The 24,546-nt window shown below is 45.0% G+C and overlaps 1 protein-coding gene across 2 annotated transcripts in view; it reads right to left on the bottom strand.

Moving 5' to 3' along the window:
• LOC115090489 (acylamino-acid-releasing enzyme-like) overlaps positions 1-24,546 on the bottom strand; it is a 157,656-nt gene that overhangs the window by 63,550 nt on the left and 69,560 nt on the right. For both annotated transcript variants that reach the window (XR_003856405.1, XM_029599658.1), the window contains exons 10-11: positions 17,203-17,324; positions 6,331-6,391 (exon numbers count right to left, since the gene is read on the bottom strand). Coding sequence is in view for 1 of the 2 variants with exons in the window: in XM_029599658.1 (XP_029455518.1) it covers positions 6,331-6,391; positions 17,203-17,324 (183 nt within the window). In the remaining variant the exon portion in view is untranslated. The remainder of the gene's footprint in view (positions 1-6,330; positions 6,392-17,202; positions 17,325-24,546) is intronic.

The raw sequence follows: 24,546 nt of genomic DNA, 5'->3' as shown, positions 1-24,546 counted from the left end.
GGTCTAGAAAGATTTAAAACCTGGATCGTGAGAGAGACCAAGGAACCTCCAGGATGGAGTTGGACATCTTGAGGGAGCCAAGCTGATGGGCCTGGAAATCCCTCTGTCTGGAGGCTTGAGGTGGAAGTGGTGTACCTTCCCGAGAGGAAATGCTGGGGACAAGGAGTATGAATAAGAACTGTCAATTTATGATGTAATCTTATATTGATATACTTCTAAATACCATCATAATAGACCGAAGATGTTTGCCATAGCCTGTGTGATTTAAGGACAGTGAGACCTCATATACTGTGGCGGGCTTGTAAAGCAATTGCCCCAAAACGCCACTATTAGAGATATGCGGTGATAAATTCACTGATGCTCCGTCTGAATATTCTAATCATTGGTCTCTCTGTCAAATTGTTGAAGTTTTGGTAATGACAACTTATGTCAGTTTACACAATTTTAAAGGCAGTGAAAATACACTTATCGTAGCGAGGTATGCAGCAGGGATATAACACTGGCGTTGGCCCGACACGGCTCGTGTTTCTGTGAACCTTCCTCAGGGACCGACTGTGCCAATAAATTCCCAAAGACTGCCTACTGGTTCTGCTACTTGGCTGCAGCTGCCCGAGTATAGCTGCAGCCAAGTAGCAGAACCAGTAGGCAGTCTTTGGGAATTTATTGGCACAGTCGGTCCCTGAGGAAGGTTCACAGAAACACGAGCCGTGTCGGGCCAACGCCAGTGTTATATCCCTGCTGCATACCTCGCTACGATAAGTGTATTTTCACTGCCTTTAAAATTGTGTAAACTGAAGTAAGTTGTCATTACCAAAACTTCAACAATTTGACAGAGAGACCAATGATTAGAATATTCAGACGGAGCATCAGTGAATTTATCACCGCATATCTCTAATAGTGGCGTTTTGGGGCAATTGCTTTACAAGCCCGCCACAGTATATGAGGTCTCACTGTCCTTAAATCACACAGGCTATGGCAAACATCTTCGGTCTATTATGAGGGGACAAGGAGTAGACAGAGAGGAGAAATTGAAAGAGAAGGGGGGTTTTTCCAAGAAGAGGGATGCTTTAAAGGAGTACTGGAGTGTGGAGGATGCTGGAGAAGGTCTAAATACTGCTGTAGAAAAGGGCACAGGACCTGGATGGAGACGGAGTCTGATGGCCTGTGGGTGTGTGAGGGACCCTGAGGAAAGAGTGGGAGGATGAAGGTGGGGAATAATTTGGGGATGTAAGCCACAATTGCCTGCTGGGAGTAGTAAATGTTGAGTATTGAGGATGTGAAAGTAATTTGGGAATATAAGCCACGCATTCCAGCTAGGAATAATAGGAAGGATTTAATGTGGATTATGGTAAAGGTGAGAGGATATTGAAAATGGTATTCTGAACTGAAGAGCACCATTTAATTTGATTTTGTTAACTGTATCTTGGCTGTGAAGCCTCTAAACTCTGACTAATTAGCTATATTGTAACATCCTCTTTAAAAAACCTCTGTGCATAGTTGCTGGCTGGTAACCCCAGAAAGCAAAGTTATTTGTTTGAATTATACTTCAGTGTGGTTTGTGTTTGGGATGCACCTTGGCAAACAACAAAGGTAAAGGAGATATAGAGGGCCAGGGGTCTTCCTGTCCAGGCCAAAAGGAATCTATTCTGCTTCCTCTAGCCCAGGGTCACGTCCCCATCTGCATGACCCAAATTGCTAAACCCTAAAAGCCTGAGAGACTGACAGTAACACCCAAATGGAGTCAGAGCCTCTCAATATTTCATGTGCCCTGTTAGGGGTGGTTACACAAGCCCTTCCTGCTTTCTCAGCTTCTCCTTAACATGGTGTTTCCAAACGTTTCAAGCACGAGGCACACTTACATTAACAAAAATGTCGTGTGGCACACCTCGGAGCAGGCAATGTAGACATTAAGAGGACTCATATGGTCAAAAGGAGAGCTAGGGAAGCACTGAAATCCCCACCAGTCTCTCTTCCATATTTTAAAACAAAGGGAAAGAGGGCGGAGATGCACAAATGGGCCAGTTCCGTTGGTCTGCTGTGGGCAGCTGACTCACTTAGTTCCCTTGGCTGGGGTATGTGGCTGCCAGAGCTCCCTCACTGCAGCTGCTCCCAACATTCAGAATGAGTCACATGCAGTTCTCAGTGCTCGCTCTGTGTCTCACTCAGCCTGGGAATAAGATGGAGACTGGAAGGACTCAAAGGAAGCTCAAGAAGGGAAGATGAGGGGGTGCTGTGTGCAGTGTGTGTATGTGAAGCAGCAGAAGTTAGGCAGCCAGCATGAAGAAGGTAAACTCCATCCAGGTCCCTAGCTGGACCATTGGGTGCTCCTAGGAAGATTTAGGAGGCACAGCCTTGCAGGATTCCCTATCTTTGGAGATGCTGTCTGAATAAACTCAGAAAGAGAAATAAAGTGGGCACCCTGTCTAACTCAGATATCCCTGAAGTTCAGCTGGAACCCATGACTAAAAGCTGTGCACCAAATAAATAAAACCTTTAGAAGCGGGAAAAGGGACAAACTGGGCCAAGGATTCAGCCACAAGCTGAAATTCTCCTAATGTTCTACGGGAACGGGTAGAAGCAAACACAGTGAATGCGTAAGAAGATAGCTCTGGAATGTATTGCATTATCATTCACTACTTCAATGCAGAAATTGAGAACTGTTACAGTTCATTGTTTCCTGTGGCATGCAGCAGCCCCTTTGAGCATCCTTCCTGTGGATAAAGGTGAACCGGTAGATATAGTATACTTGGATTTTCAGAAGGCGTTTGACAAAGTTCCTCATGAGAGGCTCCTAGGAAAAGTAAAAAGTCATGGGATAGGTGGCGATGTCCTTTTGTGGATTGCAAACTGGCTAAAAGACAGGAAACAGAGAGTGGGATTAAATGGGCAATTTTCTCAGTGGAAGGGAGTGGACAGTGGAGTGCCTCAGGGATCTGTATTGGGACCCTTACTTTTCAATATATTTATACATGATCTGGAAAGAAATACGACGAGTGAGATAATCAAATTTGCAGATGACACAAAATTGTTCAGAGTAGTTAAATCACAAGCAGATTGTGATAAATTGCAGGAAGACCTTGTGAGACTGGAAAATTGGGCATCCAAATGGCAGATGAAATTTAATGTGGATAAGTGCAAGGTGATGCATATAGGGAAAAATAACCCATGCTATAATCACACAATGTTGGGTTCCATATTAGGTGCTACAACCCAAGAAAGAGATCTAGGTGTCATAGTGGATAACACATTGAAATCGTCGGTACAGTGTGCTGCGGCAGTCAAAAAAGCAAACAGAATGTTGGGAATTATTAGAAAGGGAATGGTGAATAAAACGGAAAATGTCATAATGCCTCTGCATCGCTGCATGGTGAGACCGCACCTTGAATACTGTGTACAATTCTGGTCGCCGCATCTCAAAAAAGATATAATTGCGATGGAGAAGGTACAGAGAAGGGCTACCAAAATGATAAGGGGAATGGAACAACTCCCCTATGAGGAAAGACTAAAGAGGTTAGGACTTTTCAGCTTGGAGAAGAGACGACTGAGGGGGGATATGATAGAGGTGTTTAAAATCATGAGAGGTCTAGAACGGGTAGATGTGAATCGGTTATTTACTCTTTCGGATAGTAGAAAGACTAGGGGGCACTCCATGAAGTTAGCATGGGGCACATTTAAAACTAATTGGAGAAAGTTCTTTTTTACTCAACGCACAATTAAACTCTGGAATTTGTTGCCAGAGGATGTGGTTAGTGCAGTTAATATAGCTTTGTTTAAAAAAGGATTGGATAAGTTCTTGGAGGAGAAGTCCATTACCTGCTATTAAGTTCACTTAGAGAATAGCCACTGCCATTAGCAATGGTTACATGGAATAGACTTAGTTTTTGGGTACTTGCCAGGTTCTTATGGCCTGGATTGGCCACTGTTGGAAACAGGATGCTGGGCTTGATGGACCCTTGGTCTGACCTAGTATGGCATTTTCTTATGTTCTTATGTAAATAACATCAGACCATTTTGGAACCACATCCAGCTGAGTTCATCTGTATGCATTTGAATTCATGGAGAATGAGTTGCATGGGTTCACCACAGAGAGGATTTCTAACTTTGCAAGAAGCAAGTTCCACCTGTTGTCCATTACACTATCTGATCAATCAAGTAAGTAAAGAACACTAAAATGTATTAGAATATTCCCTTCTAACTCCCCCAAACCCCAGTCTTACCTCTTATACTGGTTACATTAACCCTTTACAGTTTTGTGTTCAAGCTGCAGTATGAGGTCTCCCTATGTCGTTACTAAGGGAGTGCACCTTCCCCGTACTCCCAGCTGCACAAGAAGGGCAGCTGTGTCATAGTACTGTAACTCCTAATGGGGGCACATAAAATATTGAGAGGCTCTGACACCATTGGACTACTAAGTGTCAGTCGCTTGGGTTTTTAGGGCTCAGCAATTTGAGTCATGCAGCTGGTGAAGTGGACCCAGGCTAGAGGCAGGGGGTAGATTTCTCCTCTGGAGCTGGACAGGAAGACCCCCCTTTGTCGATATCCCCTTTACAATACTTCACATTTACTTCTTCCAACTAAACCCTGCCAGAAGGTGTGACTGATGTGCCTGGATTACTCCCACATCCGCAGGGCCATTAACTCACCCCACCAGTACTATATGTTCCCAACCTTCATCTTCTCACAATCTCCTCGGGGTCCCCTCTGACTGAGGTACTCTCACACCCATAGACCACCAAGCACCATCTCGATCCAGGGTCCTGTGCCCTTTTCTTCAGCAGTGTTTAGGACTTCCCTGGCATCTTCCTTACTCCGGTACTCCTTGAGGCATTCCTCTTCTTGGAAAAACCCCCTCTTCTCTTCCAGATTCTCCTCATCCTACAGTCGTGTCCCCAGCCATTTCCTCGAGAGGAAACAGCACTTCCATTTCAGGCCTCGGGTCTCTCCCCTTGAGGGGAAGAGCCCCTGCAGGGCCCAATCCAAATGGAGGGAACCCCAGGCCCACAGGACTGGCTCCTTCCAGATATCCTGCTTCATCCTGGAGGTTCCTCGGCATACCTGGGAACTCTCAGGATTTCCCCTGAGATTCAGGGGATTTTCATCAATTGCAGGGTCTCAGGGGAAACACTAAAAATTTTAGGACCTCTCTGTATATAGCTCAGCCATTCCCTTTCTTCAGTAAGCCTGCATAGAACAGAAGAAGTGGGGCAAGCCTTGGAATAGACACTGCAAACAGCATGTGGGGAGAAACTGGAGAGGGACTACAATATACGCAAAACTCAGTCTGCAGCTGTGATTCCAGGACTTGGGAATCACTCAGCTAAGGGTAGAGTGAGGATGCATAAGTCATGGAGCTGAGACAATGATATCACAGTGGAGGGTGTTTAGTTTGCTGCTACTGAGGTGGGTGAGTGTGTGTGTGTGTGTGTGTGTGGAAGATGGGAAGAATTGAGTGAGTGTGCATGTGTGTGAGTCTGGGGATGAACAAGAGGTATGAGAGCGAGTGTGGGTGTATGAAAATGAGCATGCATGTGTGTGAAACAGAGTATGAGAGTGAACATGTGTGTTGATATGTGTGTGTGTGTGTGTGTGTGTGTGAGTGAAAGTTTGTGTGCATGCAGGTGCGCCCGCCTGCCCCCCTCCCCCTGGGCTAATCCGGCACATTCTCAAGGTGACGAAGTCAAAAGTTCCAGGTATGCTCCTCGCTTACCTCCAATCACACCTTGCCGCAAACTTGGGTTATATTATATATCTTCCTAGATCACGCCTCTGTAGCATCATCTTTCCAGCTCTTTTAAAGGGAAAAAATACACTAGAACCCCTTGGTAAACTTTAAGTAGAACATTCCCATTAACAGCCATATAACAAGGCTCACCACTGCTTGTTATGCCTTCCAATGGCAGTTTACTGGTGCTGCAGCCCAATACCATTTTTTTTTCTTCCAAATCTCCAAAAAGGGATATTATAGTGCTCCCCCACCCAAAGTCTCTCCAAATACCAAACTTCTGTGGACTCATTTTGGTGATCCCATCACAGTACTATCTGAAATGAAAATGGAAAAACATGGAATAGGGACAGAGGGGATGATAAGATAAAAAAAAATCTAGGTTCATTTCCTTAGGTTGGTTGATATCCTGCGTCATTGCCATTTACTCCCCATATATGCATTGGCAAGGGTCAGCAAGATAAGGGGAGCACATTCTTTAGATGGCGAATGTTCTTACTGTCACATTTCCCAGCTCTTGGCTATAACCATGCATGTTTTATTCAGCTCTGTTCATCAGCTCTCCAAACATTGTAGGAAGTGTGGCTGCTCTAGGTTTTGCGACTTACCAGTCTTCGGCCTTCTGACAATGTCCACCACAGTGAGAAACGTTTTTAAGTGCCAGTTATACTGCAAACAAGGACAGGGAATATAGAATAAAAAAGCAGAAACAATGAAAAGCGAGTGAGAAAAAGCAGGAATGTTTTAGCTGGAACATTAACAGTTTCAACCCAAGGCAGTAGTGATATGGCTGCACTGTGCTTCCTGGAAGGTATGGGGTAATCTGCACAGAGCAGCAGTTTGGGAAGATGTGCATAAAATCATTGCTGAGCAGACTGAGTGGGCCTTTTGATCTTTATCAGCTTCATTTATGTTACTATATTAGGGTGCGGGAGGGGGCAGAGGGGTGTAAGAAGAGTCCCTCAATCCTATATTACCAAGCATGGTTGAATTAGCCACAACACTTGGGTGACATCATCTGATGGTATCAAATGAACTCTTTATTCTCAGTAAAGTTTTATTACTGGGCATGTGCAGGAGTCTTCTTGAGCATGCTGCCTTGTGAGCCCCACAGTCGTCTATTGTCCAAGCTTCTGCATGGATGTGTATCCTGTCTAGTTTTTCACTTCTTTAAAAGTTTTTTTTTCTCAGACTCACTTAGGCAACCCCTCAAGAGCACTGTTCAATGCTGCATGAAAAAAAAAAGTAATTTAAAAAAATAAAAAAGAAGAACATGTTTGGCTCCAAGAAAGCCTCCTCTAATGGCTTTCAAGGACTATTTGTTTGGCTGCAAGATGTCCTTCACCTATAGCCACAATATCCACTATAGATGCCTGGGACTGGACCATGATGTAGCCAATTGGTATGACTGTTGCCAGATATCACCAAGATCCCAGAGGAACAGAGCCTGGAAGATGTAAGAATTTTGTAGATTGATCAAGAGTGAGAGTCATTCCTCTTCCCAGAATGGGGCCTCCCTCTGCACAGAGTTGAGAAGGAGCTCCTTGAGCAAAGATTCCCCAACTGCAGGTCCCAGTTCTGCCATAGTTCAAAGATTGAGCAAGACATGAAAGCGTTGAGAGCAGGATTCAGTGGAACCCCTTATTGATGCAGCAGCCCTCAATGCCATAGATTCACAGAGTTTCAGCTCCATCGTCCATGTTGATGCAGCCAACCTCTGTGCCGTTGATGCAATCATCCTTGGCACTATTGATGCACCAGACCCTGGCACAATCAATGCACTGGTTCCCAGTGACACTGGGTGCACTCAAGCAGCGACAGGCTTTGGGAGTATCTCGAGGAGACTCCTTACACTTACTTCCATCCATGTTGGCAACTTTATCTCTTTCTCACCTCCTCAATCATGAACTTCATTTGGAGACTCCAGATCAGATATGCTCTGTTGTGTCTCTGGTCTCTATATGGCCACCAGCGAAGTTAACCCAATTCTGAAGTCCAGTAGGAGCTTCATAGGAGGTTGATCCTATAGTAGTGTCAGAAGATGTCATCTCTTCCTCAACTCCAGTTCAAAGGACACAACAGTCCATTGACAAGGTGAATGAACTGGTGAAAATGTTCTTTACCTTGTTGGCATTCAGTGACAAAGAGGGCACCCTTCAACTTCTCCTGTCCAGAATATCACATTTGCTTCCCCAAACGGGAGTCCCTTTTGCTACTACACCTCAAGAGCTCCCATCAGAGGTCCAGCTCATGGGGCTTAGTCCTCAATGTTCCCTTTCTGCGGAGGAATCCAGCCAGTCTGAGGAGGGAGCACAGGGGCATGCCCCATAAATATTCCCCTCTGAGATGATCAAGGATGCCACCCAGATGGCCTTCTTCTTTGATGGGATCATCCCTTCACCTCTTAGTTCCAAAGAAGGGCCAGTAGAAATCCTCCTTAGACCTCTTACCTGATCTGCTGGAACATTCAATTCCTCAAGAAGATCTCTTATACTCTAAATTCCTGGACAAGCTGGGCAAGGTGATAGGAGTCAACATCTCTGTGCAGAGGTCTTTGGGTTACTTTGGATTCCGGAAAAACCTTCCAAACCTGCAGCGATGACTGCATTTAATCTTGAGGGATTTACAAATGAGTTTGGGAGATTCCGGCTTCCTGTCCCCAGTAGCCAGGAAACTGGACCTTAAATACAGAGTTCGACAAGCTCCTGGGTTTTGAATAGTTCAACTACCACACCAGTTAGTGGCTGTAGAATCAGCACTAAAGCAAGCTAAAAAGACTAGAATTATTTCCAACACTCCTCTAAATAAGAACCCTAGATTGTTTCCCAGTTTTGGGAAGGAGGACTTCCAGAGCTTGATGCTCAATGCCCGCAGGTGGCCCACCAACTATACATGGTATAGTACTTACAGAACTGCATCGACAAGCTGAAGCCTCTGGTGGAGTCTCGACAGGGAACAGAAAGGCTGTGGGCTTTTCTTGATGCAGAAGAGTGTGAATGCCATCTCCTCCTATAAATGTATGAATCGCTCGCCACTGTAGCAAGATCTTCAAATATTGGTTCATTACTTTCTGTAGCTGCAGTATTTCACAAGAGTGGTGCTCTGCACAATTTCCAAATTTCTGCTAAAAGTAATTTTGATCTTCATCCAAATCAAGCCATTATTTTGCTCATGATCATTCCAAGACATCATGCATATAAAGGGGAGAAGGCCCTCCATTCACTGGAGTGTAAAAAGGCCATGGCATATTATTTAAAAAGAGAACTGAACTGCTTCATCAAGCTTATCAACTTTTCATCTCTTATGATCCTAACAGACTGGGAATTGCAGTGCCAAGCACGTGTTATCCAATTGGTTAGCAGACAGTATTGCCCATTGCAATGCTTTGGCTGGTCTCCAGATCCCAGACTTTGTCAAAGCTCATCAACTAAGACCCATGGATATCTCAGCGGCTCAACTGTGTCCATTGAAGGCATCTGCAAAGATGCAACTTGGATGTCAGTTCACACCTTCACAACCCATTACTATTTAGTAAGGATGTGAATCGTTTTTTGACGATTTAAAATATCGTCCGATATATTTTAAATCGTCAAAAATCGTTAGAGGCGATATACAATAGGAATTCCCCCGATTTATCGTCAAAAATCGTAAATCGGGGGAAGGGGGAGGGGAAGGGGGAGGGCGGGAAAACCGGCACACTAAAACAACCCTAAAACCCACCCCGACCCTTTAAAATAAATCCCCCACCCTCCCGAACCCCCCCAAAATGTCTTAAATTACCTGGGGTCCAGTGGGGGGGGTCCCGGTGTGATCTTCCACTCTCGGGCCACGGGTGCGTTGTTGGTTCCTGTCCCCCCGACGTCACGAGCGCAGGAGATCGCTCCCGGACCCCCGCTGGACCCCCAGGGACTTTTGGCCAGCTTGGGGGGACCTCCTGACCCCCACAAGACTTGCCAAAAGTCCAGCAGGGGTCCGAAAGCGACCTCCTGCACTCGAATTGTATTTGCCGTATTGCTAAATGGCGCCGGCCATACATTTTGGGGGGGTTCGGGAGGGTGGGGGATTTATTTTAAAGGGTTGGGGTGGGTTTTAGGGTTGTTTTAGTGTGCCGGTTTTCCCACCCTCCCCCGATTTACAATTTACACGATTTAAAAAAAAAAACAAAACCGCGACAATCCGATTCCCTCCCCCCCCCCAGCCAAAATTGATCGTTAAGACGATGGATCACACGATTCACATCTCTACTATTTAGACAATCTCTCCAGAAACTGCAGTAGCTTTCAGCAAGAAGTTTTGTGCTCCTGTTCACCCAGTAGTCCACTCTCAAATACAGAGAAGATTGACCAAAATGATAAAGGGCATGGAACGGCTCTCCTACAAGGAAAGGCTCAAGAGGTTAGGGCTGTTCAGCTTGGAGAAGAGACAGCTGAGGCGGGATATTATAGAGGTCTACAAAATCATGAAAGGACTTGAACAGGTATATATGAATCAGTTATTTACTCTTTTGGATAATACAAAAACTAGGGGGCACTCCATGAAGTTAGCAAGCAGAAGATTTAAAACAAATCAGAGAAAATTATTTTTCACTCAATGCACAATTAAGCTCTGGAATACATTGCCAGAGGATGTGGTTAAGGTAGTTAGTGTAGCTGGGTTGAAAAAATGTTTGGATAATTTCCTGGAGAAGAAGTCCAGAAACTGCTATTAATCAATAGGGAATAGCCATTGCTTATTGCCAGCATTAGTAGCATGGCATCTATTTAATGTTTGGGTACTTGTCATGTACTTGTGATTTGGCTTAGCCATTGTTGGAAACAGAATACTGGACCTGATGGATCCTTGGTCTGACCCAGTATTGCATATCTTATGTTCTAACAGGGGGACGGGTGGGGGGTGGGGGGTGTTCCAAGTTGTTTTTTCAGTAAGTGCTCTATCACTCAAGCCTCAACTTTGGACTCCCCATGTGTCATGGTTAATTCAGTCCTGCTTGTTGATCGAGAAAGCAAGTTTGCTTATTGTAAACTGGGTTCTCCATAGAAAGTAGAATGAATTAGCCATGCTTAATACACACTCACCTACCTAGAGAGTTGACTACCTAGCTAAAGCTAAGCTCTGTAATTAACTGAAAGGCTCACGAGGGTAGCGCGCACATGCTCAGTAGCAAAACTATATGGAGCTAGAGAGATGGATCCATTTGGAGAACTGCATTTACAGTAAGCAAACTTGTTCTTCCTGCTCACTCAAGCATCACCAGCCCTAAAACATTTATCTTTCCTCCTGCATGCAGGTATTCCCAGCCCTAAATCATCTACTTTCCCTCCACAGAAGCAGCCCCAATCCTTTATTTCCCATTCTGCATACAGGCATCACCATCACCCATCATCCTGCATACAAGCATCTCAGGTCCTACGTCAGCTATCCTTCCCACTGTTCACCTATTCCTTTCAACATATCCTTCTGACAGCTGCAGCTTCACATGTAGTAATCTCATCCTAGATTTTTCTACTATAAAGTTAGTGATACATATTCTTATAGAACAAACAGTGTATTTGAAATGGAAGATCAAAGTTTGTTTCTACTATTCATCACTCATTGTCTAATCTTGATTAAAGAGCCTATGCACACTTTGTGGCCACATGGGCGAACCTTGCTTAGCAGTCAGATTTGATGCTGAAAAGGCTTTTGATAGGGTGGAATGGAACCATCTATTCTCTACCATGAGTTGGGCGGGGATCATTGGTTTCTTTTTTGACGCCGTGAGCCTTTTATACACCAACCCAGAGGCGATTATCTTGGTCAGTGGTAATCAGTCGGACCCCTTTGTAGTGCAGCGAGACACGAGGCAGGGCTGCCCCCTGTCTCCCCTTCTATTTTTACTGCAATTAGAACAAGTGCTTCATGCTATCCAGTTTAAACAAACATGTAAAGGGCCTGCATTTCCAACAGGAAACTTTTAAGTATGCCGCCTTTGCGGATGATATTTTAGTATTCTTGACAGATCTTCCCTGGTCTCTGAAAGCCTTGTTACTTTTGTTTGAAGACCTCGGGTCCTTCTCAGGCTTGAAACTGAATCCTGACAAATCTGAAGCCTTGGGATTCCCCGATACGTTGAAAACTAGCCGGGATGGTTTATTTCCACTGGCTTGGGCGGAGGGGAAAATTAAATATTTGGGGGTGTTTATCCCTACAGATCTTTCCAAATTGTATCAATATAATATCACTCCCTTGCTTTAACAGACACAAGATAAGTTGAGAGCCTGGGCGCAGTTACCTTTATCCCTCAATGGGAGAAACAACCTGTTTAAAATGTCCATACTCCCCAAATGGTTGTATGTTTTTCAAACCCTTCCCCTACTCCTTAAACTTCGAGACCTACAGTTGCTGGAGACGGTGTTATGGCGCTTCCTTTGGAGGAATAAAAAGGTTCGTATCTCCCTCACACGATTACAGGATAAATGGGGAGGTGGTGGTCTGAGTGTCCCAGACCTTGGTGTTTACAATCTAGCCTGCAATATGCGCATTATTAGAGAGTGGCTCCTGGGTCAATCCTGTTTTGTGAATTTATCTGCTGAAAACACAGTTGTGGACCCGTTGGACTTTAGTTATGTATTACAATGTCCACCTGCTAACTATACTCCGCCACCGGGGCTCAGGGTCCTTATGTCTCCTATTTGGCGCACTTGGACCAGAGTTATGAAGGTACTGGGATTACCACCAGTCTGTGCATACTTATTGCCGCTTAGGGGTAATTCAGATTTTACTCCAAGAACACAGTCAGTGGGTTTTCAAATTTGGCGGGCTAAGGGGGTGGACCAATTGGGACAGGTCCTTGATCTGACAGGCACCCTGTTGCCGCTTTCTGATCTTGTCTCCTTGCACGGCCTAGGCCGACTGCATTACTTTATTTACTACCAGCTGCAACACTATATAAAGTCCTTGGATGCAAGGTTCTTACAACCACAGGTCTTTCTCACCTTGGAAGTAGTGTTTGGGCTCAGCAAGGTTCACCCACCATCCTTGTCCTATTACTATAAGCAGTTGAAGGGTAGTACCAGTCGTGATCCTCTCCCTTGGTTGGTTGAGAAATGGAATGGTGAGGGAAACTTTGGGCTTACCAGCTCCCTGTTGAAGACTAGTTTTTCTACGATAGCGTCTGCCTCACCAAACATGTATTATAGTGAAATGCAGCATAAGTTTCTTTGGAGGGCCCATACATCTACTGTTGTAGCCTTTCAATCCCACATTGTAAGCTCGCTGGGTCCCTTACTTATTTATTTTGGGCCTGCAGCTATATTAAACGTTTTTGGGCTCGAAATACCAGCTACTTAACTGATTTGGTGCATGTTTCTATTTCACTCTCTCCCAAGTGGTTATTATTTGATGCCATCCCCAGTCGACTGTTTCGGACTCCGGGGACTCGACTTCTGCTACGCAAGGCCTGCTATGTGGGGAAAAAATTAATTCTGTTGCACTGGCGGAACTCTGACCCACCCACTTACTGGGCATGGCGTAATCATCTTCACAAAATGATGTTAATGGATGAAATGGTGTCACGGACCACCCCTAAAGAGCTGAGGCAATTTCAACAGACGTTGCCACCGAATTCCAGGAATTTACTTTTGCGAAGACTTATCCGTGGACAGTCTACCTGATTGTTTTACCAGGACCTTATTAGCATGTCTTGGACCTTGCCCATACCGTTGTATCCAGTGCTTGGGGAGGGTGGTAGGAGGGAAGGATGGTGGGAAGTGGGGGAACGAGGGGGTGGGAAATTGAGGGTTTAAAATTGTGAAATATGTAAACATTTACTGTGGAGGCCAGTTTATATCTCGAGGTGCAATTCTATGCAATTTTGTGATCACATTGTTTACATTTTTGTATCTCCATTTGTTGCTAATAAAAATTACTTAAACAAAAGAGCCTATGCATAGAAACATAGAAATGACGGCAGAAAAGGACCATTCGTCTATCCAGTCTGCCCAGCAAGCTTCTCATGGTAGTATCTGCCATGCAGGTTACCCCATGTATCAGTCAGTGCTGCTTGACGTGCTTTGCTTATGGGCTTGGTCATAGAAGCAGTCCTGTGGTTTTTTTTTCCTTAATGTCTGCGCATCAGTACTCCAGACTGTAAAAAAGTCATGGCTCGTGTTGGTTGTCCCTGAATCCAAATTTCTCTTTCTCTCCACCCCCCACCTTTTAGGCAGAGAGCGATGTTGCAGTTGCATCTAGAGCATCAAGGCTAGTCCATAAGAGTAGTAACTGCTGCTCTGTTCAGGTTACTCCCATACTTATCAGTTTACCAAACCGTAAAACCAATGCAGGAAGGAAGGGGCAGCCAAAAAATCTTCCTCCTGGATGTCTCAAGGTAATATCCTTTTCCCTTAATTGTATATAACACCGGAGTTACTCCTCACCATGGATCACCACCTCTTAAGGGCAGGTCTTCCCTATCCCTGGGCATCCGAGATATAGGGTTCCCCATGCCCTGAATCCAAGAAAGACCCAGGTGTCCGGTGAGGCTCTTACCACGATGAGCTCTAAATCCCAAAAACAACCTGGAGGAGTATCCAAACCAGCTAGGGAGTAGACTGGCAGGAACACTCTCCCGACCAGGTCAGGAATCCCAGGCTGGCTTAGCCTGTTTCTTCTGACTGGGCCTGAAAAGCACAAAAAAGGTAAGCTCCTCACTACCTCCTAACTCTCCAAAACCTATAAAGGGACTGCCTCCAGGCCCTCAGGAGAGAGTTGTTATAAAGTTTCTCAGGTGAACGGCCATTCCCAGGCCCCCTCAAAGGGAGGGACTGAATTTGAATGGACTCTCCTCCCATTCACTAATTTATTCTATCTAGTATTTCCCAGGGCTTAATGGGATGGTTGGGTTACACCCAGCATGGTAATTTCTTCTTAATGAGATCCTACTATTCCAGGGAATCTGATTTTTCATGGCAGGAGAGATGTCAGAGCCCTCTGACTTGCACCAATGTAGCTGCTGAATATCGACCGGAGTGCTCTGATGTCCTTCCTGCCCATGAAAAGCTACACCTTCTGAAATGGAAGGACCTCATTTGGGAGGGGTGGACGGAGCCCATTGGGGCTTTAGGTGGAGAGCAGAACAGATCTTCCTTGAGGGCTGAGGGGATCTGAGGTTACTTTGGGAGGGGGGGGGGGGGGGGGGGCAGGGACTGATGGTGCTTGAGGGGGAAAGAAATGTTGGGAAGAAGATAACTCATGAGCCACAGGGTTTGGGAGGAAATGAAATCCACTGCACTGACTGGCTTCATTTGGGGTATATTTCTAGACACAGCACATCGATGTTTCATTTTTTTGTGTTTGTATCCACACTAATACCATCCTCACACTATTGAGGTTCTTTTTTAGTGTGCAGTTTAAAATATTTATTGCAGTGCACATTAAGTAATGACATTTTAACATGCATGTTAAACCATCAGTATGCTCTTAATTGCAGAGGCAATTAAGTCACTTAGGCCTGATTTATGAAGCTTTTTCCTCATAGACAGAGAATGGCAAAAATGTTTTAATAAACCAGGCCCTTAAGCTTTATGTGCTCAAGATTAGATAGTAAACTCTTTGGAATCCTGACATTGTAACTCTGAGCTCAATGTTCAAAAGATTTCACACTTAACTTTGACAGTCAATCGATTTAAATCTACCTAGTTTAAAATTTCACACCTCTGACCAGCTAAATATATGCGCACAAGATTGCTGTGCACACAGATTTTGCTAACCAACAAAGGGGCTGAGCAAGTTAACCGGTTAGTGTGATATTCAGCACTAACTGGCTGAATTTGGCCAGACAAAGCTGCAAGAGCTGGCCTAAACCTGTCTAGCCACATTATCTTCCTCTCAACTGTAAGGAAAAAAAAAAGTGCCCATCTGCTATCCCCCTCCCTACACAAAACACACCAAACACTGTCTGGCATCCAATCTCCACCTCCCAATCCCTCTCCCAACTGCCTGATATAAAAAAACCCCAAAAAACCAACTGCTGGATCCCCCCTGCCCCACTCCTCTGATATAAAACAAACACTGTGGGAAGTCCAATCTTTCTTCTTATGCCCCCTATGTGCTTGATATTTAAAAAAAAATGTCTTTGGACTGCCTACTCTCTCCTGCCCCTCTGATATTTAACAAGAATGTTCTACAGCCATCCCCTCTCCTAGTACTGCCCACCCAATATTTTAAAAACTCCAGATGCCTCAGCTCCCCCTCTTGCCTCACCACCCTCCCAAACATCTCCAGAGCACACCAGGAGGGGATACATGATTATTGTCCTCCCAGCTTGGTGTCCAACTCTGCTTTGACAGCAGATGTTACAAAGTGTTGCTCAACATCGCCAGGAGGGTTATAAGCCTGTGTCCATCTGGCATCTAGTGTCGCTGTCACAGCTTGTCTTGGGGGTTTGTTCCTGAAAATCGTCCTAAATCTAGGCAGTCAAAATTTGATAGCAGCTAGGTAGAGAGTACATCAAACCTGGTCGAGAGTACATTGTACAAATCTCATCTTTGTGTACCTTTCTTCACTCCAAATCACATCAAATCTTCACTGATGTCTACTGTGCTGTTCTTACCTCTGATCGTGCATGTAAAACTGCCCTCCAAAACCTAGGCCACCACCAAAACCTCACCCTGAGTTACTAGTTGCCCCTCTTACAGTGGTATAAAAAGTTGACTAATATGTGTGTCTCCCTAGAGGGATGGGATTTGTGATTTTTATCACAAACCCCTTTTCAGGCATAATGTATAGCATAACATTATGCCCGAAAAGCATAATGTTATGCATAGCATTCGAAAGCATTTTTGTATGTAAAACATGATATTAATTTATGGTTTATTGTCTGTACTGCCTGTTATCTTTTATACCTGTTATCTGTAAAGCCTGTTGCTAATTATTGTTAATTGTAAACCGCGGTGATGTATATTTTTACGTACTGCGGTATATAAAAAAAATAAAATAAAATAAATAACGTCAGGAAAAAAGGTGTAGTTATTTCCGGCATTAAATCGTGCAATAACGTGTGTTACACTGTTGCACGTAACATTAAACACTCATTTTCATAAACTCTGTCCAAACTCCTCCCTTTTGACTCAGTTTTTTGAATTTGCATACACATTTCGTGATGCATTATTTATTGCATGCGTTATGGCAGGTGTTAGGGCCCTAACGCGATTTGATAAATGACCCTGTTAACTGGTTAGGTTGAGTTGAAAATTATCTAGTCTGCTCAGCAGCTGTTTGTTAATTAATTTGTAAAGCACAGCATGCACTGATAATTCTCAAATAAAAAGAACATTAACTAGTGTAAATGTTCTGGTGCATACAGTAAGTTATATACTCATGTGCATGTGTACCTGTACACTCAGAGGCCACTGTGTCCTTGTGTACATATGCCTGTAACCCATTTCTGTGTTGTTGTTTCTGTGTCCTGTGTCTACAATTATATATTGAATGCAATTTCTCACCATGCACAGTTTGAGGCATTGGTGGTGAGGTCCAAAGACATCCCTCTCCAGATACACAATGCGCCGTCCGTCAGGACTGAGTCGTGGTGAGCAGACAGCCTTTGTATCTCGTGACATCAGCTCTGTAATCACAGCCACCAAGCAGTTCAGCGAGATGAAGGTATCCAAGTATTTCTCTGCTTCTGTTCTCCACCCAAATTCCTCATCTTTAGGGCGCATTATAGAAAACACATATTTGGGGGTGTTCAGCATCCCCACTATTGGGGAATGCTAAGACAATAATCAGACTAGATAGGAGCATCAAGAGTCCATCCCATAAAAATGATGAAATCCAACAAAAAGGAGGACTCAATAAGAAACCTTCTTGGATATGTAAAGGCAAAATGGTATCTGTAATGAGATGCCGATGTTCATTAAAAATTCTGCTCGTGCTTCACTTAAGTTGGAACAACTCCAACTTGAGTAAACCATGAGTCAAGTTTTTTGATGAACATTGGCACCTTGTTCCAATACCATTTTGCCTTTAAATATTTAAGAAGATTTGTTATTGACTTCCCATTTTCAATGAAACATACACAGGACTCTGAAAGTTAAATTTATAAAGGCATACAGGTGACTTTTCAAAGGAGTACGCATGTAAATGTAACATAGTATCGTAGTAATTTTCAAAAGCCATTTACATGCATACATACAGAGCACTTAACGAGGGTAAAACCTATGGACAATTCAAAGGCATATATTATAGCAATTTTCAAAAGTCCACTTAAAGTGAATTTACACTTGTAAACCCTAGTTTAAGGCATATAAATACTTTTGAAAATCAGGCCCTTAGTCGGGATCTAGGTGCCTAATGTAAAACTTTATGCCAGTAGATGGGCTGAATCCACAGAAATGGATTTTAAGTTGCTTGAAAGCATGCATGTAATTTCATGTGCATGTACAGAAAAGAGGCTTTTTGGAAGATGTGCGAGGAATCAACACGCATGGGTTGGATGGATCCCAAAGCGCACAGAAAAGAATTATGTTTCTGGGGCTGCCTTCATTACCCTCTTCTCTTGTGGCAGTTCCCCAAGGAGCTGGTGAAAGCAGTCCTCCTTGGCCCAGTCAGGGATGTACTTTTTCCCTTATGTATGTGTCTCTCTGTTGACTTTGGTGATTCAGTGCTGTAGGGACAAATTAGTTGGGACGCAGAACTGGGTGTTCAAATAAACTTTACTAATTGCTGAAAAAAAGTTACATAAATGTCCAATCATCAATAAAAAGTGGATTTATAGTTGGAGGTCCATTCTCTTCTGTGTAGGTATTTCTGAGCTCAGGTTCCTTGGATCACTTCTTATCACTCCTGCATTGAGTGATAAGATGCCCCACATCCCTGGGGAAAATTCCTACTCTGTGTGGGGTCCCCTTAGAGCATGGAAAAATCCTACCTGAGTTGCAGTCCCCAGCCTGTGTCCTGGTCCCATATGCTGGAGATCCAAGAGGGTAATCTCCAAGATCCTTCACCTTCTTCTTTAGTGATATGACCTTTCAAAGGGAAAGGTCTGGTGGTGATGGCAAAGTTCAGAACTGTGCTAGTTCAGCCCCAGCTCCCAAAGCAAGGAGGGGTGGACAAAACATACTTACCAAGAAAATGGTAAAACTCTCTGGCAGACAAAAATCTCCTCTGGAAGGAAATCACCATCACTGCAGATCTGTCTCGCTCCTACATAGGGTTCTACCAGGTCTTCAGTGTCCTGACCTCCGGATCCAGGGTTTTGCCATCAGCAAAAGGACCAAGATTTCCAGAGCCGGTGCTAGCTTTCTTGATGCCCTGTGCAAACAATTACAGTGATCTCCCCCTCCCGCCCTCGTATCATTCAGTCTCTGCCCCACGCCCATCAAATAAAGCTGTTATGACTGTCTGTCGCAGACGGCTGCGACCGCTATTACTCACTTCGTGCCTCGCTGCCCTCTCTCCCTTAGGAAGGCTCGCGGCTGTGGTTAGCCGCCTCTGACCCTCATGGCTCCGCCATGTCTCTCCCGGGCCTTCCTAGGCGCGCGCGTGTGCTCCATGGCCCTCCTTTAAGGTCGCCAGGGTGGGAACCTCAGGGGTGTCTCCCCTTGATGACATCACTAGCCCTGGACTCTTAAGCATCATTGGGGCCTGGCTCTAATCGACTTGGCAAACTAGTTCCCTGCCAAGAGTTCCCTGCAAACGAGTTCCCTGCCAAGACATCCGTAGCGAGAATCCTGCGGTTCTCGCTACGGACGTCTGTTCCTGGTTCCTGCTTCCCTTGGTGTGAGACACTCTTGGGTACCCGCTCCTCGGGGGCCCTGCTCCTGTCTCTGGCCATCCGCTCCTCGGAAGGCCTTGCACCTCAGACGCTGTCTGCCTTCCCTGCTCCTCGGGGCTTCTCCAGGAACTACTCTTCTCATGAACCTCTACTTCGGTGTACCTTGCTCTGCGGACCACTGCCAAACTACTCTTCTCATGAACCTCTACTTCGGTGTACCCCGCTCTGCGGACCATTACCGTGTGGCTCTGCTTCGTGGAGACCCAGCGCTGGTGTACCCCGCTCCTTGGGCCACTGCCATCGCTTGTGACTAAGCCGCGCCCATGCTCCTTGGGTCAGCGCTTGTGGACTCGAGACTGTACGGCACTTCCGCCGCTCCTCGGGCAGCACCTTACTACTTCTGCTCCCCACTCCTTGGGGTAGTATCCTGCTTATCTCCGAGACTGTACCACGCTCCTCGGGGTAGCGCTTCCTCACATTGCAGGAGACCCCGGGGCTTCCCCGTGCCTCGGGTAGCCTACGTCATTCCTTCTGTGCTGACCTCTCTCTATGGCTCTGCCCCCTGGGGCCGCCCTCACAAGCACTCCTCCTTTCCCCTGCCTGCATTTCCCGCTCCTCGGGGTCTGCCCAGCACTCCACCTCTAGGGGGATCTATTCTGGCTAACTACTTCCACAGCCCAGTCTCCTACTCTCTCTCTGTACTTGCTGGGCTGAGTCACCTGTAGCTCTGACCTTGATGGTGAGGCTCCGCAGGGCTCCTCCATGGGCGGTACCATCTCTCACCTTGAGCCAAGGGCCCACTAACCTACGAATCCCAACAAAAGCCCAGTTCCCTCCAGCAATCTATATTTTTAAAAACTGTCATCCCCCCAAACGGAACCCATGGTCAAGAGAAGGGTATGAGGTACCCTAAGCAAAATTTTACAGCCTTGCGCACACACACACACACAATTCAATTATGCATTTATAACAGATTTTACAAGAAAAAAGAACATTCAAAAGTACAGTCTTCTGAGACAAAAATATCACAACATAAATATTATATATACATGCACTGTTGTGGTGCCAACCAGAAAATCCTGCAAAAAAAAAAAGGACACTTGGAACTCCTGTGGAATTACATTTTTTGTAAGGTGTGCTGGGTGTGGGCTTGGCCCTCAGAAAGCCATGAATAAATGGAATTTCCATTACAATATAGTAAACTTCCCATTTCAAAACAACTCTAACTGCCAGCACTCAAACAATAAACAACCTTATCTATGAAAAGCAAACACCACACATATTACACCAGGCCCTAGAACACCAATACACTTCCTATTAGGAAAACAGAACAAATCAGACTGCTATAGATCACTACAGATAAATTATATGGTAGCAGAATATCTTACCTAGGTCATACACGAAGAACACAGACAGAGCCTGACCAAATACAGAATAAATAGACCAGAAAGTTTAAACAGAAACATGCTGAGAAGAAATGAATTGGAACCCACAACAAGTCAGTCTCTATAACAGGGGTCAGGAACCTTTTTGGCTGAGAGAGCCATAAACGCCACATTTTAAAATGTAATTCCATGAGAGCCATACAATATGTTTAAAACTAAATACAAGTAAATGTGTGCATTTTATGTAAGATCACACTTTTAAAGTACAATAAGTCTCTGAAAATATTACACCAGGCCTTAAGACACCAATACATCTCCTATTAGGAAAACGGACCAAGTCAGGCTGCTATAGAGTCCTACACAGAAACTACACGCCAGCAGAAAACCTCACCTGAATCACGTGCTGTCCCTCACCTAACATAGAATAAAGAGACCAAAACGCATAACAAGAAGCATGCAGACAAAAACTGAATTGGAAACTGCAACAAGCCAGAGTCTCTGTATGCAGTGTAACAAAGGAAAAAAGAAACATCACACATCCTTATAAAACAAATCAAGAAATATAAAATCATCAGCAGTAAAACTGTACTAACAAAAAGAACATATTTCGAAACAGCTGATGAGTGGAATATCCAATAATTAAAAACTCATATAAAACATTTCCAGATACCAACAAAATATTTCAAAATAGCAGACACAAAGACCCAGTAATGAAAAATAATAAGGATACAAACATTTTTTTGCTCTGCATACCTGGGAACGTTTGATATCCAGGTGTCCTGAGATTGTTCTGAATTAGCAGGAGGTGGGGTGGTTTGCTTGGAACTTTCTCCTCTCTCAATCACATACCAGCGCTCTCTCTCACACTGGCTCTCAATGACACACCTATACACACATGCTCTCAGTCACTCACATATACAAATGTTTTTTCTCTCTCACTTATATAGGCTCTTAATTACACATTTACACACATGCTGTCTATCTTTTCACGCTTACACACACACAGGCTTTCAATCACATAAATACATGCTGTCTTTTTCTCTCACACACAGACTCTCATTCACATGCTTACAAACATGTCCTCTCTTTCTCTCATTTACACACAGGCTCTCAATCACATACTCACATGCTCCCTCACCTAAATCAGCTCTCAATCACACACAGACACACATGCTCTCTCTCTCTCATTTAAACACAGGCTCTCAATCACATACTCACATGCTCCATCACCTAAACCAGCTGTCAATCAGACACAGACACACATGATCTCTCTCTTACTTATACACACAGGCTCTTAATCATACATACACATGATCTCTCTCACACACAAAGGATCTCAATCATACACACATACTCTTTCAAACAAACAGGTTTTCAATTACAAACTTACACATACAGGTTCCCAATGGTAAACTTATATTCATGCTCTCTCTCTCACAGGCAGGATCTCAATCACAGACATACTCTCTTTCACATATACAGGCTCTCAATCAATCATTCACATACATGCAATCTCTCACTCACACACACAGGATCTCAAACACACATGCTTGCTCGCTCATTCACTCTCCCCCCCCCCGGGAACTCGCGGCAGCAGCAGCCACCTCCCAACGCTAACCTCCTTCATTTTCAGCCCTCGCGGAGGCGAAGGCGGAGTCCCATCGGCCGCGGTTGAAGATTTTCATTTGCCTCCGAGCCGCGCTGCAGTCTTCTTCCCGCGCAGGCACCCGATGCTCTCCACTTCCTCTTCCGGGCCGCGGGAAGAGGAGAGCACGCCGGTGCTCTCTTCTTCCCGCGGCCCGGAAGAGGAAGTGGAGAGCATCGGGTGCCTGCGCGATGACTCCAGCGCTGGCACCCGGCTGACACCCGATGACTCCCGCGCAGGCATCCGGATGACTCCAGTCGGCGTGCTCTCTTCTCCTCCCCCCCCCCCCGCGGCCCGGAAGAGGAAGTGGTGAGCATCGGGTGCCTGCGCGGAAGAAGAGACCACGCTAGTGTGGTCTCTTCTTCCCGCGCAGGCACCCGATGCTCTCCACTTCCTCTTCCGGGCCGCGGGGGGGGGGAGGAGAAGAGAGCACGCCGGTGCCGCTGACTCCAGCTGTCCTGCCGCGTTCCGCCCGGGCTGACAGCATTTTAAGCCCGGGCGGCGGAGGACCGGGGAGCAGCTGGGTCAGCGGGGAACCGCGAAGTATGGCGACACTTGTCTGCGAGCCAGATGCAGCCCTCAAAAGAGCCATATCTGGCTCGCGAGCCATGGGTTCCCGACCCCTGCTCTATAAGCAGAGCAACAATGGAAAAACAGAGAAATTATCATTCTTCATAAAACATTAAAAAAAAATAATCAAGAAATATAAAACATCATAATATTAAAATCATAGTCATAAAAAAGAATAAATATTTCAAACTAGTTAAATTGAATATCCAAAATTTCCAAAACACCAATAAAATATTTCAAAATATCAGATTAATAAAAAAATCCAATAATTAAAATATGTTCTAATATTTCCCCCCCAAAAAATAAAATATTTCAAAACAGTAGAAACATCAAATTCCATACATACATACACACATATTCATTCTCTCACACATTCCATCTCATATACATGCCTATGCTCTCACACACACATTATGTGTGTGTGTGTGAGCATGTCTGTGTGAACCTAAAATGCGACACACAGGCTCTCACAGACACACGCACACAAGCACATAGGTTCTCACACAGACACACATACACATGAACACAAGCTCTGATACAGACACACACATGCATACAAGCTCTGAGACACACAAAGCTCTCAAAGACAGACACACACATGAAAATAAGCTCTGACACATGTACTACTTAAGCTCTCACAGATACACACACACACAAGTTGTGACACAGACACACACACACACATGACCACAAGCTCAGACAGACACGCACTCAAGCTCTCACACAGACACATGCACAAAAGTTCTCATACACACCCGGCTTACTTTCTCCAGGCCACGTTGGAATGGGGTCCACCATGGCTTCCTCTGTCTTTCTCTTCACTTCAGGGGATGAACTCCACCACGGTCCCAACAACCTCCTTTTCCCTTAAGTTCAGGCAGAAGTGGGATGAGCTTCACCACAACCCCGCGGGCTACTTTCCTTTCTGTCCCACCGGCCTTTCTACGAAGGGGGGGGGGGGGGGGGGGAGTGGAAGCCAGAAAGCTGTGAGCGCATGTGCACAGCTAAAAGGGAAAACTGCTGTGGCCTTTCTTCATTTTTGGCCACCAGCTGGCTGAGCTCTGCCAGCGGCTTGCCTCTCTCAACTTTTCTCATTTTCCCATGGGGGTTACACAGTGGTGAACAACAATGCATAACACTTAACAAAACATACAAAGAAAATACATAAAGGTCTTTGAGAAAAGCCAAGGTTTACATTGTTTTCGGAATGTGAAACAATCAGCTAGTCTAAGATTCAAAGGGAGAGTATTTTACAAAATAGGGCGAGCACATGAGAAGGCTCTGCTTTGTTTCAACTAATCTTACATTTGAAGTCTTAAGTAAAGCATGCTGCGAGGAATGAAGAACCTGGCAAGGCTGATAATGGGAAATAACATCTGCCAGATATTGTGGAGCACAGTCAAGAAGATTGCAAAAAAATTACACATAGTAATTTGAATGCAAATCTGTAAGCAGCAGACAACCAATGAAG

Source organism: Rhinatrema bivittatum, chromosome 4 (assembly GCF_901001135.1).
Source record: "Rhinatrema bivittatum chromosome 4, aRhiBiv1.1, whole genome shotgun sequence".
In the NCBI taxonomy this organism is placed as follows: domain Eukaryota; kingdom Metazoa; phylum Chordata; class Amphibia; order Gymnophiona; family Rhinatrematidae; genus Rhinatrema; species Rhinatrema bivittatum.
The sequence above is the reverse complement of the archived record's forward strand: the minus strand, read 5'-3'. Positions and strand labels throughout refer to the sequence as shown.